Source organism: Delphinus delphis, chromosome 6 (genome assembly GCF_949987515.2).
Source record: "Delphinus delphis chromosome 6, mDelDel1.2, whole genome shotgun sequence".
In the NCBI taxonomy this organism is placed as follows: Eukaryota; Metazoa; Chordata; class Mammalia; order Artiodactyla; family Delphinidae; genus Delphinus; species Delphinus delphis.
This window is the reverse complement of record NC_082688.1, coordinates 27,520,295-27,538,111: the sequence shown is the minus strand read 5'-3', so window position 1 is coordinate 27,538,111 and position 17,817 is coordinate 27,520,295. Positions and strand designations below refer to the sequence as shown.

At 39.5% G+C, this 17,817-nt stretch overlaps 1 protein-coding gene across 3 annotated transcripts in view; it reads left to right on the top strand.

The window, feature by feature from the left end:
• Positions 1-17,817, top strand: part of SLC44A1 (solute carrier family 44 member 1) — a 222,279-nt gene that overhangs the window by 121,493 nt on the left and 82,969 nt on the right. For all 3 annotated transcript variants that reach the window (XM_060014397.1, XM_060014396.1, XM_060014399.1), the window contains exons 8-12: positions 9,616-9,755; positions 10,951-11,137; positions 12,244-12,409; positions 13,418-13,574; positions 14,261-14,344. In XM_060014397.1, coding sequence (XP_059870380.1) covers positions 9,616-9,755; positions 10,951-11,137; positions 12,244-12,409; positions 13,418-13,574; positions 14,261-14,344 — 734 coding nt within the window. The remainder of the gene's footprint in view (positions 1-9,615; positions 9,756-10,950; positions 11,138-12,243; positions 12,410-13,417; positions 13,575-14,260; positions 14,345-17,817) is intronic.

Here is a 17,817-nt window from a genome sequence, read left to right as displayed (position 1 = left end):
AATCTTTTTCAACTTTGAAAAGTTTACTTTATTTCTATATTTGTTTCTTGTTTCCATCCTGGTGGTTTTCTCTTTAAGATCCTTCTTACTCTCCTGCTATCATCTCCTAAATTATCATTTTAATCCTTTTGTCATTTTCTTTACATTGAGGAAGAACGCTTCAAGTTTATCTATCATATCACTGATTTTGTTTTCCTTGGTATCAGTCTGTACTTGACTACTTAATTTTGTTATCCCAATTTCATCTTATTTGTAGGTCTTCCTTCTCTCAGCCATCGTCCTTTTCATTTCAGTTTGTAGCCTTCAAATCTAATTCTGTGTTTAGATGATGTCTTAGTCAGTTTGGGCTGCTGTAACAAAGTACCACAAGACTGGATGCCTTATAAACAACAAACATTTATTTCTCACCGTTCTGAAGGCTGGGGAGTCTAAGATCAAGGCACCAGCAGATTCGGCATCTGGTGAGGGCCATCTTCCTGTTTCCGGCCATCTGATTGCTGTGTCCTCACGTAGCAGAAGAGGGAAGGAGCTTTCTGGGGTCTCTTTTATAAGGGCACTAATCCCATTCATGAGGGCTCCACATTTATGGTTTCATCATCTTCTAAAGGCCCCACCTCCAGATATACCATATTGGGGATTAGGATTTCAGTAGATGGGTTTTGGGGAGACACAGCATTCAGTTCATAACAGATGGATAGCTTTTATAATAAAAGTAGATTTGAATCCCAGCTCTCCCACTTACCAAGTATGTGACATTTGTCATGCTGCTGAAATTTCCTAAATTTCAATTTCATCATTTGCAAAGTGGAGCTAATAATACCCACTTAATAGCATTGTGTTTAAATGTGGTTGCAACTCTTTGTGCTAATTCCTGGCACAAGTTTAAATGTTTAATTAATGATATCTACTGTGGATGTTATGAACAATGCCCTTGATGTCATCATTATTTTATTTTATTTTTTTTAAACATCTTTATTGGAGTATAATTGCTTTACAATGGTGTGTTAGTTTCAGCTTCACAACAAAATGAATCAGTTATATATATACATATGTTCCCATATCTCTTCCCGCTTGAGTCTCCCTCCCTCCCATCCTCCCTATCCCACCCCTCCAGGCGGTCACAAAGCACCGAGCTGATCTCCCTGTGCTATGAGGCTGCTTCCCACTAGCTATCTACCTTACGTTTGGTAGTGTATATATGTCCATGCCTCTTTATCGCTTTGTCACCGTTTACCCTTCCCCCTCCCCATAGCCTCAAGTCCATTCTCTAGTAAGTCTGTGTCTTTATTCCTGTTTCACCCCTAGGTTTTTCATGACATTTTTTTTTCTTAAATTCCACATATATGTGTTAGCATACGGTATTTGTCTCTCTCTTTCTGACTTACTTCACTCTGTATGACAGACTCTAGGTCTATCCACCTCATTACAAATAGCTCAATTTCGTCTCCTTTTATGGCTGAGTAATATTCCATTGTATATATGTGCCACATCTTCTTTATCCATTCATCCGATGATGGACACTTAGGTTGTTTCCATCTCTGGGCTATTGTAAATAGAGCTGCAATGAACATTTTGGTACATGACTCTTTTTGAATTATGGTTTTCTCAGGGTATATGCCCAGTAGTGGGATTGCTGGGTCATATGGTAGTTCTATTTGTAGCTTTTTAAGGAACCTCCATACTATTCTCCACAGTGGCTGTATCAATTTACATTCCCACCAACAGTGTAAGAGGGTTCCCTTTTCTCCACACCCTCTCCAGCATTTATTGTTTCTAGATTTTTTGATGATGGCCATTCTGACTGGTGTGAGATGATATCTCATTGTAGTTTTGATTTGCATTTCTCTAATGATTAGTGATGTTGAGCATTCTTTCATGTGTTTGTTGGCACTCTGTATATCTTCTTTGGAGAAATGTCTGTTTAGGTCTTCTGCCCATTTTTGGATTGGGTTGTTTGTTTTTTTGTTATTGAGCTGCATGAGCTGCTTATAAATTTTGGAGATTAATCCTTTGTCAGTTGCTTCATTTGCAAATATTTTCTCCCATTCTGAGGGTTGTCTTTTGGTCTTCTTTATGGTTTCCTTTGCTGTGCAAAAGCTTTTAAGTTTCATTAGGTCCCATTTGTTTACTTTTGTTTTAATTTCCATTTCTCTAGGAGGTGGCTCAAAAAGAACCTTGCTGTGATTTATGTCATAGAGTGTTCTGCCTATGTTTTCCTCTAAGAGTTTGATAGTTTCTGGCCTTACATTTAGGTCTTTAATCCATTTTGAGCTTATTTTTGTGTATGGTGTTAGGAAGTGATCTAATCTCATACTTTTACATGTAGCTGTCCAGTTTTCCCAGCACCACATATTGAATAGGCTGTACTTTCTCCACTGTACATTTCTGCCTCCTTTGTCAAAGATAAGGTGACCATATGTGCGTGGGTTTATCTCTGGGCTTTCTATCCTGTTCCATTGATCTATCTTTCTGTTTCTGTGCCAGTACCATACTGTCTTGATTACTGTAGCTTTGTAGTATAGTCTGAAGTCAGGAAGCCTGATTCCTTCAGCTCCATTTTTCGTTCTCAAGATTGCTTTGGCTATTCGGGGTCTTTTGTGTTTCCATACAAATTGTGAAATTTTTTGTTCTAGTTCTGTGAAAAATGCCAGTGGTAGTTTGATAGGGATTGCAGTGAATCTGTAGATTGCTTTGGGTAGTAGAGTCATTTTCACAATGTTGATTCTTCCAATCCAGGAAGATGGTATATCTCTCCATCTGTTGGTATTGTCTTTAATTTCTTTCATCAGTGTCTTATAATTTTCTGCATACAGGTCTTTTGTCTCCTTAGGTAGGTTTATTCCTAGGTATTTTATTCTTTTTGTTGCAATGGTAAATGGGAGTGTTTTCTTGATTTCACTTTCAGATTTTTCATCCTTAGCGTATAGGAATGCCAGAGATTTCTGTGCATTAATTTTGTATTCTGCTACTTTACCAAATTCATTGATTAGCTCTAGTAGTTTTCTGGTAGCATCTTTAGGATTCTCTATGTATAGTATCATGTCATCTGCAAACAGTGACAGCTTTACTTCTTCTTTTCCGATTTGGATTCCTTTTATTTCCTTTTCTTCTCTGATTGCTGTGGCTAAAACTTCCAAAACTATGTTGAATAAGAGTGGTGAGAGTGGGCAACCTTGTCTTGTTCCTGATCTTAATGGAAATGCTTTCAGATTTTCACCATTGAGGACGATGTTGGCTGTGGGTTTGTCATATATGGTCTTTATTATGTTGAGGAAAGTTCCCTCTATGCCTACTTTCTGCAGGGTTTTTATCATAAATGGGTGTTGAATTTTGTCAAAAGCTTTCTCTGCATCTATTGAGATGATCATATGGTTTTTCTCCTTCAATTTGTTAATATGGTGTACCACGTTGATTGATTTGCATATATTGAAGAATCTTTGCATTCCTGGAATAAACCCCACTTGATCATGGTGTATGATCCGTTTAATGTGCTGTTGGATTCTGTTTGCTAGTATTTTGTTGAGGATCTTTGCATCTATGTTCATCAGTGATATTGGCCTGTAGTTTTCTTTCTTTGTGACATCCTTTTCTGGTTTTGGTATCAGGGTGATGGTGGCCTCGTAGAATGAGTTGGGGAGTGTTCCTCCCTCTGCTATATTTTGGAAGAGTCTGAGAAGGATAGGTGATAGCTCTTCTCTAAATGTTTGATAGAATTCGCCTGTGAAGCCATCTGGTCCTGGGCTTTTGCTTGTTGGAAGATTTTTAATCACAGTTTCAATTTCAATGTTTGTGATTGGTCTGTTCATATTTTCTATTTCTTCCTGATTCAGTCTTGGCAGGTTGTGCCTTTCTAAGAATTTGTCCATTTCTTCCAGGTTGTCCATTTTACTGGCATAGAGTTGCTTGTAGTAATCTCTCATGATCTTTTGTATTTCTTCAGTGTCAGTTGTTACTTCTCCTTTTTCATTTCTAATTCTATTGATTTGAGTCTTCTCCCTTTTTTTCTTGATGAGTCTGGCTAATGGTTTATCAATTTTGTTTATCCTTTCAAAGAACCAGCTTTTAGTTTTATTGATCTTTGCTATCGTTTCCTTCATTTCTTTTTCATTTATTTCTGATCTGATTTTTATGATTTCTTTCCTCCTGCTAACTTTGGGGTTTTTTTGTTCTTCTTTCTCTAATTGCTTTAGGTGCAAGGTTAGGTTGTTTATTCGAGATGTTTCCTGTTTCTTAAGGTAAGATTGTATTGCTATAAACTTCCCTCTTAGAACTGCTTTTGCTGCATCCCATAGATTTTGAGTCGTCGTGTCTCCATTGTCATTTGTTTCTAGGTATTTTTTGATTTCCTCTTTGATTTCTTCAGTGATCACTTCGTTGTTAAGTAGTGTATTGTTTAGCCTCCATGTGTTTGTATTTTTTACAGATCTTCTCCTGTAATTGATATCGAGTCTCATAGCGTTGTGGTCGGAAAAGATACTTGATACAATTTCAATTTTCTTAAATTTACCAAGGCTTGATTTGTGACCCAAGATATGATCTATCCTGGAGAATGTTCCATGAGCACTTGAGAAAAATGTGTATTCTGTTGTTTTTGGATGGAATGTCCTATAAATATCAATTAACTCCATCTCGTTTAATGTATCATTTAAAGCTTGTGTTTCCTTATTTATTTTCATTTTGGATGATCTGTCCATTGGTGAAAGTGGGGTGTTAAAGTCCCCTACTATGAATGTGTTACTGTCGATTTCCCCTTTTATGGTTGTCAGTATTTGCCTTATGTATTGAGGTGCACCTATGTTGGGTGCATAAATATTTACAATTGTTATATCTTCCTCTTGGATCGATCCCTTGATCATTATGTAGTGTCCTTCTTTGTCTCTTCTAATAGTCTTTGTTTTAAAGTCTATTTTGTCTGATATGAGAATTGCTACTCCAGCTTTCTTTTGGTTTCCATTTGCATGAAATACCTTTTTCCATCCCCTTACTTTCAGTCTGTATGTGTCTCTAGGTCTGAAGTGGGTCTCTTGTAGACAGCAAATATATGGGTCTTGTTTTTGTATCCATTCAGCCAATCTGTGTCTTTTGGTGGGAGCATTTAGTCCATTTACATTTAAGGTAATTATCGATATGTGTGTTCCTATTCCCATTTTCTTAATTGTTTTGGGTTTGTTATTGTAGGTCTTTTCCTTCTTTTGTGTTTCTTGCCTAGAGAAGTTCCTTTAGTAGTTGTTGTAGAGCTGGTTTGGTGGTGCTGAACTCTCTCAGCTTTTGCTTGTCTGTAAAGGTTTTAATTTCTCCATCAAATCTGAATGAGATCCTTGCTGGGTAGAGTAATCTTGGTTGCAGGTTTTTCTCCTTCAACACTTTCAATATGTCCTGCCACTCCCTTCTGGCTTGCAGAGTTTCTGCTGAAAGATCAGCTGTTAACCTTATGGGGATTCCCTTGTGTGTTATTTGTTGTTTTTCCCTTGCTGCTTTTAATATGTTTTCTTTGTATTTAATTTTTGACAGTTTGATTAATATGTGTCTTGGCGTATTTCTCCTTGGATTTATCCTGTATGGGACTCTCTGTGCTTCCTGGACTTGATTAACTATTTCCTTTCCCATATTAGGGAAGTTTTCAACTATAATCTCTTCAAATATTTTCTCAGTCCCTTTCTTTTTCTCTTCTTCTTCTGGAACCCCTATAATTCGAATGTTGGTGCGTTTAATGTTGTCCCAGAGGTCTCTGAGACTGTCCTCAGTTCTTTTCATTCTTTTTTCTTTATTCTGCTCTGCAGTAGTTATTTCCACTATTTTATCTTCCAGGTCACTTATCCGTTCTTCTGCCTCAGTTATTCTGCTATTGATCCCATCTAGAGTACTTTTAATTTCATTTATTGTGTTGTTCATCGTTGCTTGTTTCATCTTTAGTTCTTCTAGGTCCTTGTTAACTGATTCTTGCATTTTGTCCATTCTATTGTCCATTCTATCTCCAAGATTTCGGATCAACCTTACTATCATTATTCTGAATTCTTTTTCAGGTAGACTGCCTATTTCCTCTTCATTTGTTAGGTCTGGTGGGTTTTTATCTTGCTCCTTCATCTGCTGTGTGTTTTTCTGTCTTTTCATTTTGCTTATCTTACTGTGTTTGGGGTCTCCTTTTTTGCAGGCTGAAGGTTCGTAGTTCCTGTTGTTTTTTGTGTCTGTCCCCAGTGGCTAAGGTTGGTTCAGTGGGTTGTGTAGGCTTCCTGGTGGAGGGGACTAGTGCCTGTGTTCTGGTGGATGAGGCTGGATCTTGACTTTCTGGTGGGCAGGTCCACGTCTGGTGGTGTGTTTTGGGGTGTCTGTAGACTTATTATGATTTTGGGCAGCCTCTCTGCTAATGGGTGGGGTTGTGTTCCTGTCTTGCTAGTTGTTTGGCATAGGATGTCCAGCACTGTAGCTTGCTGCTCGTTGAGTGAAGCTGGGTGCTGGCGTTGAGATGGAGATCTCTGGGAGATTTTTGCTGTTTGATATTATGTGCAGCTGGGAGGCCTCTTGTGGACCAGTGTCCTGAAGTTGGCTCTCCCACCTCAGAGGCACAGCACTGACTCCTGGCTGCAGCACCAAGAGCCTTTCATCCACAGGGCTCCTTAATTTGGGATGATTCGTTGTCGATTCAGGTATTCCACAGATGCAGGGTATATCAAGTTGATTGTGGAGCTTTAATCCGCTTCTTCTGAGGCTGCTGGGAGAGATTTCCCTTTCTCTTCTTTGTTCTCACAGTTCCCAGGGGCTCAGCTTTGGATTTGGCCCCACCTGTGCGTGTAGGTCGTAGGTCACCGGAGGGCGTCTGTTCTTTGCTCAGACAGGACGGGGTTAAAGGAGCCACTGATTCGGAGGCTCTGGCTCACTCAGGCCGGGGGGTAGGGAGGGTCACGGAGTGTGGGGCGGGCCTGCGGCGGCAGATGACGTTGCAGCCTGAGGCGCGCCGTGCGTTCTCCCGGGGGAGTTGTCCCTGGATCTCGGGACCCTGGCAGTGGCGGGCTGCACAGGCTCCCCGGAAGGGCGTGTGGCTAGTGACCTGTGTTCGCACACAGGCCTCCTGGTGGCGGCAGCAGCGGCCTTAGCGTCTCATGTCTGTCTCTGGGCTCCGCACTTTTAGCCGCGGCTCGTGCCTGTCCCTGGAGCTCTCTCAAGCAGCGTTCTTAATCCCTTCTCCTCGTGCACCAGGAAACAAAGAGGGACGTAAAAGTCTCTTGCCTCTTCGGCAGGTCCAGACTTTTCCCCGGACTCTCTCCCGGCTAGCCGCGGTGCACTAACGCCCTGCAGGCTGTGTTCACGCCGCCAAACTCAGTCCTCTCCCGGCGCTCCGACAAAAGCCGGAGCCTCAGCTCCCAGTCCCACCTGCCCGGGCAGGTGAGCAGACAAGCCTCTCGGGCTGGTGAGTTCCGGTCGGCCCAATCCTCTGTGCTGGAATCTGTCCGCTTTGCCCTCCGCACCCCTGTTGCTGTGCTCTCCTCCGCGGCTCCCAAGCTCCCCCACTCCGCCTCCCGAAGTCTCCACCCGCGAAGGGGCTTCCTAGTGTGTGGACACTTTTCCTCCTTCACAGCTCTCTCCCGCTGGTGCAAGACCCGCCCCTATCCTTTTGTCTCTGTTTAGTTTTTTCTTTTGCCCTAACCAGGTACGTGGGGGGTTCCTTGCCTTTTGGGAGGTCTGAGGTCTTCTGCCAGCGTTCAGTAGATGCTCTGTAGGAGTTGTTCCACGCGTAGATGTATTTCTGGTGTATCTGTGTGGAGGAAGGTGATCTCCGCGTCTTACTCTTCCGCCATCTTCCCGGAAGTCCTCCATCATTATTATCTCATTCTATTTTCCTTGAACTTCAGGCTTTCTCTCAACTTTTTATTTCTGTTTGTAGAGAACGTATTTTATCCCATTTTTTGAGGATATTAAACAGTTTTCCAAACAGTTTTCTTGTACCTTCAAGATTCCAAAATGGAAGTAGCCGTTCCCTTTCTCTGAAATATTCTTCATAGACTCATGGTTGCTTTGGTTTGTTTAATCATCTTCCATAGAAGAAACATTCATGCTTAATATTTGCCAACAGGTAGTTGGAATTTCCCTTCGACACTATTCACTCTTGACCTGAGTGCACATGGAGGTCAGGTTGATTTGCATAGATCTCAGCCCAGTTGCTTCTCTCCCAGGCATTCATCTCATCCACCGATACATACACATCTCTACTCGGAATCTTCCATTTCCTTACCGTGGCCTACGACGCCTTGCGGTATGATCTGGTGCCCAGCTCCCTCTCTGCACACATCTCTTACTGCTTTCCCCATTGCTCGTTGCTGTAGCTCTAGTGGCCTCCTCTTTTCTTGCCTGCCAGGCATGGCCCATATCAGCATCTTAGAACTTGCTGTTTCCTCTTGCCTGGAACACTCTTAGATAGGTTCGTAGATGGCTTTCTCCCTGTCTTTGATTCTTTTGCTCCAATATCGTCTCACCCCAGTGAGGCCTTGCTTATATAAAATTGTAATGCTTTCCCAGCGCTAGCACTTTCTATCCCTTACTGGCAGCTTTTTTCTTAGATTTAATATACTCTATTTTCACTTGTTTCCTTGTTTTTTTTGTTTCCCCATTACTCTGTACACTGCATGAGAGTTGATGTTGGTTTTTCACCGCTCTGTCCCCAGCCCCTTAGAACAGTAGGTGCTGTAGGCACTCAAAGTGTTTGTCGAATGGGTTGAATGAAGGTGTCCAAAGCAGCTCTCTTATATGGAGGCAGGTCTGCCTCCCTCTTCAGTCTAGATCTCAGAATCTCTGAACCAGTCATGGAGATAAAACTTCCCATCCCTAGTGCCCACCGCTCTCCAGCTATCAAAGATTTCCTATTTTTTTTTTTACATCTTTATTGGAGTATAATTGCTTTACAATGGTGTGTTAATGTCTGCTTTATAACACAGTGAATCAGTTATACATATACATATGTTGCCATATCTCTTCCCTCTTGCGTCTCCCTCCCTCCCACCCTCCCTGTCCCACCCCTCCAGGCGGTCACAAAGCACCAAGCTGATCTCCCTGTGCTATGCGGCTGCTTCCCACTAGCTAAAAGATTTCCTATCTTTGTTCCTACCTTTGGTGGGAACTACTCATTTGATCTCCATTTATTCATTGTACAAATATTTCATCAACTGCATGAGTGTATCCTCACTAGGCACTAGGGTTACTGTACAACAGAGAAGATCTTTGCCTTCCTCAGCTTCATTGCTGATTTCTGTAACCCTTACTTGCTTCCCATAGGCTCCCTAGTTTAAGCAGGCGCTGAGGCTCTCTTCGTGACCAGTTCCTCTCAGGGGTGTCTGTCCTTGCTGGCTCTCTCTGAGCTTCAGAGCTGATAATAAATACAGTAAAAGGAAGTTTATTTGATACAGTGAGAGATTTGTAAGTGCCTAATGTGGAAGATGTAAGTGGAGTCATTGGCGTTCCCCTTATGCTGGCAAAAAGTTACGGCCACGCACCTCCCAGCCAAGTGGATTGTTGCTGTGTTAGTCCACGTTGATGTATAGGAAGGGGCCAGAAAATTGAGGATTTATGTTACACATTTTCTTGTGCCAGTTATTGCAAAAACAATTGTTTTTTTTTTGTCTCCAGGTGGCACAGGTGTACTATGGTGGCTATATGCAAAGCAAAGAAAGTCTCCCAAAGAAACAGTTATCCCTGAGCAGCTTCAGGTAGCTGAAGACAATCTTCGGGCCCTCCTCATCTATGCCATTTCAGCTACAGTGTTCACAGTGAGTACAGGCCTTGGTGTATCTTTCAGGTTTATGTTTTAATTTCTAGATCATTAATGAAGCAGAAACTCATGCTTAGCCATTGCATGCCTAACCATGATCCCTATTGGATGAAATCTCTGCCCCACAGTGTATGACATACTCAGAAGGCTTCAGAAGGCTCCCCTAAATGATGAGTGCTATTTTATGTGACATTTTATTCTGTGCTGCCTGCTTTTTGAGAGGGAATTTTCACCTAGAGTATTAATTATCATTTTCTAGTAAGAACATACATCTTATTGTCATGAGATAGTGTAATTATAGAAAAGTCTATTAAGAAATAGGCTACCTAGTGTCATTCCATCTACGTATTCACTAATTATTTCCCATTTTTCCCTTTTAAACTTTTAACAACATTATTTTAAAAACAGAGGTGAGCTTCACTAACTAGTATAATTATTATAAGAATTGCAGTAAAATTATTCATTAACATGTGGTTCGATAATCTATATTCATACCTTTGGTTCATCTCCTTCTCCTCTCTGAAAAAAGGGGAAAAAAATCTCAGTCCACTTCTTGGAGCAATCCCAAGCTTTTCATTGAGCATTAGAAACTAAAAATAAAGCCATCGCAAAACCATTGGTGCCAAAAGATTTTTGTTTGCTATCGTTGTACAAATATTTATTAATCATCTTTTAAGTACAGTTCTCTGCGCCAGGTGCCAGGGCAGAGTGGGGAGTGACAAAGGATAAATTTGACATGGACCCTGCTTGTAAGGTGCTTTTGTTCCAACAAGGGAGATGAGGTATAAGTTCTCTGTGCTTTTGTGGTCATAGCATATTGTCTTTTCCCCTATTTTCAGAGTGGCAAGCATGTATCTATTTAAATAACTTAAGAGTCTCATCCTGATGACAAACAACACGTTTTGATTCATAACGAGTGGAAAAAGGGAAAGTAGAAGAATTAATACATCTAGGATATATTAATAAATTGAGAAACTCTTTTATGTTTAGCTTTAAAAGACATTTTCAATATATAATGAAAAATAAGGGCTGCAAGAGAGATACAGACTGTTAAAGCGTTATTGGGGTTCAGAGAATGATACATCCCCATTTTGGAATGAAAGGTTATGTTAAAAATTTTCCACCATTGTTCAGTTCCTGTTTTTACTGCTTAAAACAGTAGCTGGAATCTTTCCATCTGTTCTCTCCTACAGGTTATCTTGTTCCTCATAATGTTAGTCATGCGCAAGAGGGTTGCTCTCACCATCGCCTTGTTCCATGTGGCTGGCAAGGTTTTCATTCACTTGCCACTGCTAGTCTTCCAACCCTTTTGGACTTTCCTTGCTCTTGTCCTGTTTTGGGTGTATTGGATCATGACACTTCTCTTTCTTGGCACTACCGGTAAGAAGACATGTTACTTCTTTCTTTTAGTAATGACACTGATTTGCATTAAAATATTTTAAAACATCAGAGAGGTATAATTCTTAAGACATTTATGGACTAAGGTCTAACAACCATCAGAATTAGCAATGGTTATGGCTCTTCAATAACATATTCCCCATTCATGATTTTTAGAACATCTCAGCAAAATGAGTCTAAACCAGGTAGGGCCTGAAATCATATCCAGTTTCAAGATGGTTATGGATTTGAAGTAAGTTCCTGTACTGACTCAGACATTTGGATTCATTCTAAGATGAACTGATGAATGCAGTGCTGCTCTGGAATTGCCTCAAACTCCAGTTATAGCCAAAGATCAACTTGCTTCCTTGGGACTTTCTAGTTTGGAAATGACCTGAACCTATGTAGAGCTAGTAGTGATACAGTTCACAGTTAGACTCCCAGACTTGCTTGTAGCCATACTTAATATCAAAGGTTATGTATGTCTAAATGGAATTAGTTATGAGGAGTGGTATAAGGATAGTAAGCTTATATGGAACTTCTTTGGCCATTCAGCACACCATCACCAATTGAAAATAATATTAATTTCTGTACTTTGCTAATAATTTAGGTCTATAATTATTGGACAAGTAATACCTCTGAAAAAAAATTGAAGTGTTTGAAAATTCATGCCTACACTAAATAACTGATAATGTGGTAGGAACTATATTCAGGGACTTCCCTTGTGGTCCAGTGGCTAAGACTCTGAGCTCCCAATGCCGGGGGCCCGGGTTCGATCCCTGGTCAGAGAACTAGATCCCACATACCTCAACTAAAGATCCCGCACGCGGCAACGAAGATCCTATGTGCCGCAGTTACGACCCAGTGCAGCCAAATAGATAAATAAATAAATATTAAAACAAAAATCTATATTCAAATAGAACAACTTTTAAAAGCTATATATGACGGCTTTGAGGGTCCCTTAATGTAATAGCACTGTGATCATGAAGTCAGTGGTTTCGGGATAGGGACATATTGTTGGAAATTAGATTAATCTCTTAGATTTAATAGCCATACTTATTGGTTTATGCTTTATGTGCTCCTTCTTTCCTTCTTTGATATTTTCCTAGGCAGCGCTGTTCAGAATGACCAAGGCTTTGTGGAGTTCAAAGTTTCTGGGCCTCTGCAATACATGTGGTGGTACCATGTGGTGGGTCTGATTTGGATCAGTGAATTTATTCTAGCCTGTCAACAGATGACTGTGGCAGGAGCTGTGGTAACATACTATTTTACTAGGTGAGAATTTATACTTGTCAGAAAACTTAACTTGTAACTACATGGATGGACCTAGAGGGTATTATGCTAAGTGAAATAAGTCAGACAGAGAAAGATAATAACTTAACTTGTAACTACATGGATGGACATAGAGGGTATTATGCTAAGTGAAATAAGTCAGGAAGAGAAAGATAGTAACTTTGTATAGTGACCGATGATAACTAGACTTATTGTGGTGATCATTTTGTAATGTATAGAAATATTGAATCACTATGTTGTACACCCAGAACTAACATAGTGTTGTAGGTTAATTAAAAAAAGAAAGAAAGAAAGAAAACTTAAGATCATCTAAGTGGTTTTGTTTAAAGGAAATGGAACTGAGACCGGTAAGAGTTCCATTTCTTTAAAAAGTAATTGGAAGTGAATATAACAAAATGTGTAGTTGATCATTCTGTGAGGTAGGAAAATGGGAGGTTATTATTTTATTCTTTATACTCTTCTGTAGCTGTCTCAAAAAATTAATTAGAACCGCAGGTCATGCTACACTTAAATTACATTTAGCAGAAGAACGAATCTTGTAGTAGTGTCTTATGTACTTTTGCTTTATATAAACGTCCATCAAAGGATAACAAGTCTTTTTAATTTGTATGGATCAGAACAAGTATTGTGACTTCCTTTCCTAACTTCATAGCTGAGTGTACACTACAATAGGCCTTATAGTTTTCTATTATAATGAGGTGCCAGGCCTAACATCTTTTTAAGTTCCATTATCTGATTCTACAATTAACCCCATAACTATTTGCTAATAAGAGCTTTCAAAGCACAGTTTTATTTAACTTAAAGTGTTACAGCATAAGAACCCCATGAAACTACCATAAAGCAATGAAACATTAATTTTACATGGTACATCTGTAGCGTTTATATTACTTTGCCATTTTGTCATAGAGCTAGAATAAGAAAAATGAACTAATCTTTCACTCTTTTGGACTCTAAACCATCTCTGTGTTTCCATCTTGGTCTTTTATATAGGGATAAAAGGAATTTGCCATTTACACCTATTTTGGCATCGGTGAATCGCCTTATTCGTTACCACCTTGGTACTGTGGCGAAAGGATCTTTCATTATCACATTAGTCAAAATTCCACGAATGATCCTTATGTACATTCACAGTCAGCTCAAAGGAAAGGTAAGGAAAAACCCTTTTCTGGACTTTCTGTGGGCAAATTCCAGAACTTCAGTTCTGCATGTAGCAAAGTTCCCAGCGATATTAAGTCCAAGTGCAAATGTTTTTCAAAGTCCTTGCCTAATAGAATCTAATTCTTCCCTTTTGTCTCCCACTCTTGCACTCTGTAGTTTCCCCAAATGTCCTGTGCTTCTCTTCCTCTGTGTGGACTCAACACGCTTTCTTCCTTGGAACCTCCTTTCTGTCCTTGACTGCAGAAATACCATGCATTTCTACATAGCTTAGCTCAAATGCCCCCTCTTCCTAGAAGCCTCCCCCGAGTCCTCTCACCTCCCAAGTGATGTCTTCTCTCTCTCTTCTCCACTCTCATAGCACTAGTATCTATATCATATTCTGATTCTAATTGTTGTTATGTTTAGCGCTTTTTTTTTCTCCTACTAGATTATAAGTTCCTTGTTGGTCTTATATACCTTATATCTTGTATCCAATAGGTACTAAGTAAATGTTGAATTGAACTGATTAAAAATAATTCAGCCATTACATTTTGAGGGAAAAAAGGGTGAGTGTGGAGGCTTTGAAGCATAGGTTGTGATTTTTCTTAATTTTTATTTTTCTAAAATTTAGAATATTCTATATGATATGGTTTGATTCTTTGGTCTTTAATTATTTCCATTTTTCATTCTTTCCAGGAAAATGCTTGTGCTCGATGTGTGCTGAAATCTTGCATTTGTTGCCTTTGGTGTCTTGAAAAGTGCCTAAATTATTTAAATCAGGTAAAATGTTTTTTTGGTTTTTTATTTTTTTGTTTGTTTGTTTTTAATTGTCATATCCTTTCTATGTTTCTTTTTTTTTTAATTGGGTTATAGTTTTTTTACAATGTTGTGTTAATTTCTACTGTACAGCGGAGTTCCCTGTGCTATACAGCAGGTTCTTATTAGTTATCTGTTTTATACATATTAGTGTATAGATGCCAATCCCAATCTCCCAATTCATCCCCCACCTGGTGCCAAGTAAAATGTTTTAAAAATACATTTAACATTCACTTTCAAAGATAGGTTCATTGTTTCTTCTTCCAAGATAAAGTTATTGAGCTTAAGTGAAAGATGTTTTGTTTTTCTCATGGTGTTATACATTGTACCTTGATCACGTATAACTGTTTCAATCATATTCTTGTTTTTAAACGTAATATATGTTCTTACCAAGGCTTATTATTAATTAATTGTAGTACATTGATAAAATATTATTAGTGTCCATCTTTCAGGAAAGACATTTATCTCTTATCCCTTAATTCACATCCTTTCATCTTTGATTTTCTCTGAGAATCTGTCTACTCTAGCCACAGTTCTTTAATTCTTTTAATGCTTTTTGAAAGCTTTAGTGAAAAGCTGTTGTGACACTTGCTCCTTTTTGCAACTGTCTACTGTTGTTCAAAACTAGCATGCTCTGTAGGCCCTGGGGTTTTTTTTGTTTTTGTTTTTTGTCTAACTGCTGAAGACTATGATACTGGCCTGGAAAATATTATCAAAGGAAGTGCTATTTCTAAGGTCAAATGGAGGGATTGATACTTATGGGGTAACAGTTCTTAGCGGAGTGGGTCTTTCTGTATCTGAGCATGTAGGACTCTCGCTGTGAAATACTCTGTTCATCTGGGTTGGTTTGTTTTTGTTTTTTTTTAAACCACTTTTCTCTAGTCGCTGAAAATCAATTCTAATGTACTGATGCCCTCATCTAATGGACCAAAGATAAAAATTGACTTTCTCACCATTTACCTTTAAGTGATTGCAGGGTAGCATTGCACTTTCCATTCACTCACGGGTAGTCAAAGGGTAGGAGTCCAGTGGTGGTGGTGTTGAGCTTGCCTGGAGTTTGCTTTATTGGAGTTTTATGGTTAATATGATAAAGTAGGTATGACATTTCATTAGCAAAATACATTCTTGTAGCTCATCATACTCTATGGATGTAAAGCATTTGGAAGGTTATTATTAAAATAATTAGTAACAACCACAACATTCTGAAAAATTATGTCCTTTAAAATTTGGTTTGGGACCAAGTCATCTTCATCAAAAAAGTTGATGGATGCACTAAAGATAATCATCGTTACATTTGTATCTGTCACTAAATAGCTTATTCTCAGACATATGGGCTAACGTCAGCTCTCTGTTTTCAGTTCCCACAGGCACCTTTTGCTCTCGTAGTTTCCAGAATGTTCAGGGAAATAACTTCCTTCCAATGCTTGACTGACTCTTACTGATCCTTAATGATTCTTCCTGAGCATCACCTCTAAGGAACTTTCCCTCATTACCCCAGCCCCTCCTCTGACTTTCTACAACACCAGTTCATACCTCTGTGAAAACACTAAGAACACTCTATGGGAGTTGTCTGTTCACTTCATCTCATCCTTTAGACTTTTACATCCTTAAAGGCAAGACTTATTTTTGTCTCTCCAGAAACTATCACAGTGCCTGGTATACAGTTGGTGGTCTTTAACTGTTTTCTGAATGAATGATTAGTTAATCAATGAATATTTGGACTAAAAAAGACTGAGACAGTGATATAAAACTCTTAAGAATCTCAAAAAGGATATGTGCAGTTATACTACAGGAAGAAAACAAATCACATCATGTCAAGATGGTCAGTAACCATGTGCAAACATCCAAAGTTTTCAGCTCATTCCAAACTAAACATTAGTCAGCGGTTTAGTCCCAGCAGTCCTGAGATGTATATACAAATTACAAGTTGGTCTTTCTTTTATAGGTTTTGTCCATTTTGCATCCTCATTAGGTAGGCATGATGTCTAAAGATTCAAGGGAGGCATCAAAATAGTAGTAAATCAAATATGGGAGCAAAGGTTTAGGGAGAGTGATTCTGAACTCATACCTGGTAGCTCTCTTTGGGAATATGAAGCGTTGCGATATGGGAACTGGTTACCACTGGAGCTTCATGTCTCTTGTTTTCATAGGAATTTTATTTGAAATGAGGTCAACATATTGAAGACATTAGCATACTTCCTGCCATGACAGGTTAAGCATAAGTACCAGTTACCAGTGGAATTTTTTAACCCTTGTTCCTGTGAAATGTTTCAGAGCTGGATAGGCACCCATCTGTTTGAAGTGTTTAAGATGATAGGGGTCGTGGTGGTACTGAATAAATGAGCTCCAGAGACTTTTCTAAACTTTGAGAAAACAGGATATAAGAGTATGATCTACTAGTGCAAGAAGGGACCTTTTTAGCGCTGTCACACACATTCGGCAGTTGTAAGCTTAGTGCTCTGCTAGAGATGAAGCCATAGCTGGCCCCAAGATGATGGAGTCAACTCACACCTTTCGTTTTGTCTCCTGTATTTTATTTATCATTGCTTTCTGAAAATGAAGTTCCTTTTCCCATACACATAGGATTGAGCCCACACTTTTATAGCCTTGTTGGAGAAGGTACAGTGGATAATTGGGGGGAGGCCCAATAAAGAGAGCCCAGATGTTGAAGACGTGTTTCAATCCCCAGCAGTGTAACTGGCAAGCTCCGTGAAAGCTCTGAGTCTCAGTTTTCTTCTTCAGTAAGTGGAGAAAAATATACCTGTCTTCACAGGCTTTAGGTTAGGATGAAATATAATGCAGATAAATCAGCTCTTACAGTGGCTAACTCTTGGTAGATACCTAGTAAGTGGTGTTATCGCTCTCCCTCCACCGCATTTTATTTTTTTATAAAGAACTCCCTATGTTTTACTCTAAGATAACAGAGCTATGACAAAGAAAATTCAAAAGGTAGTTCTACAAATGAATCTATTTTCTGTAAAAATAAATGTAATGTAAGATACTGAAGAGTTTGGAAAACCAAGACAAGAACAAAATATCACCCATGATCTCACCATGCTAACAGAACACTTTTGTTACCGGCCAAACGGCAATTCCTCTGTCCTGGACCTCCCGAAGGAGAGAACTCAGTCGAGAGACATAGAGCAGTTTTAAGCAGCAGCAGTTTTATTAAGCAAAGCGAGAATATCCTCCCAAGAGAGAGAAGGGGAGCAGGCCGTCCAGAAATCAGAAGCAGCCCGCAACGGGTGTAGGGCTGGTTTTTCAGAGTGGTGGAAAGTCCCTCCTTGTGTCTTGCATCATTTGACTGCCGAGGTGATTGACAGCTTTAGGTTATATGACTTTTCTCTTTGTGCGCAGGGGCTTACCCACAAGCACCCAAGCGAAACCCCGGGGGACATGGGCAAAAACCGCAATGCTAATTTATTATAAATACGGCA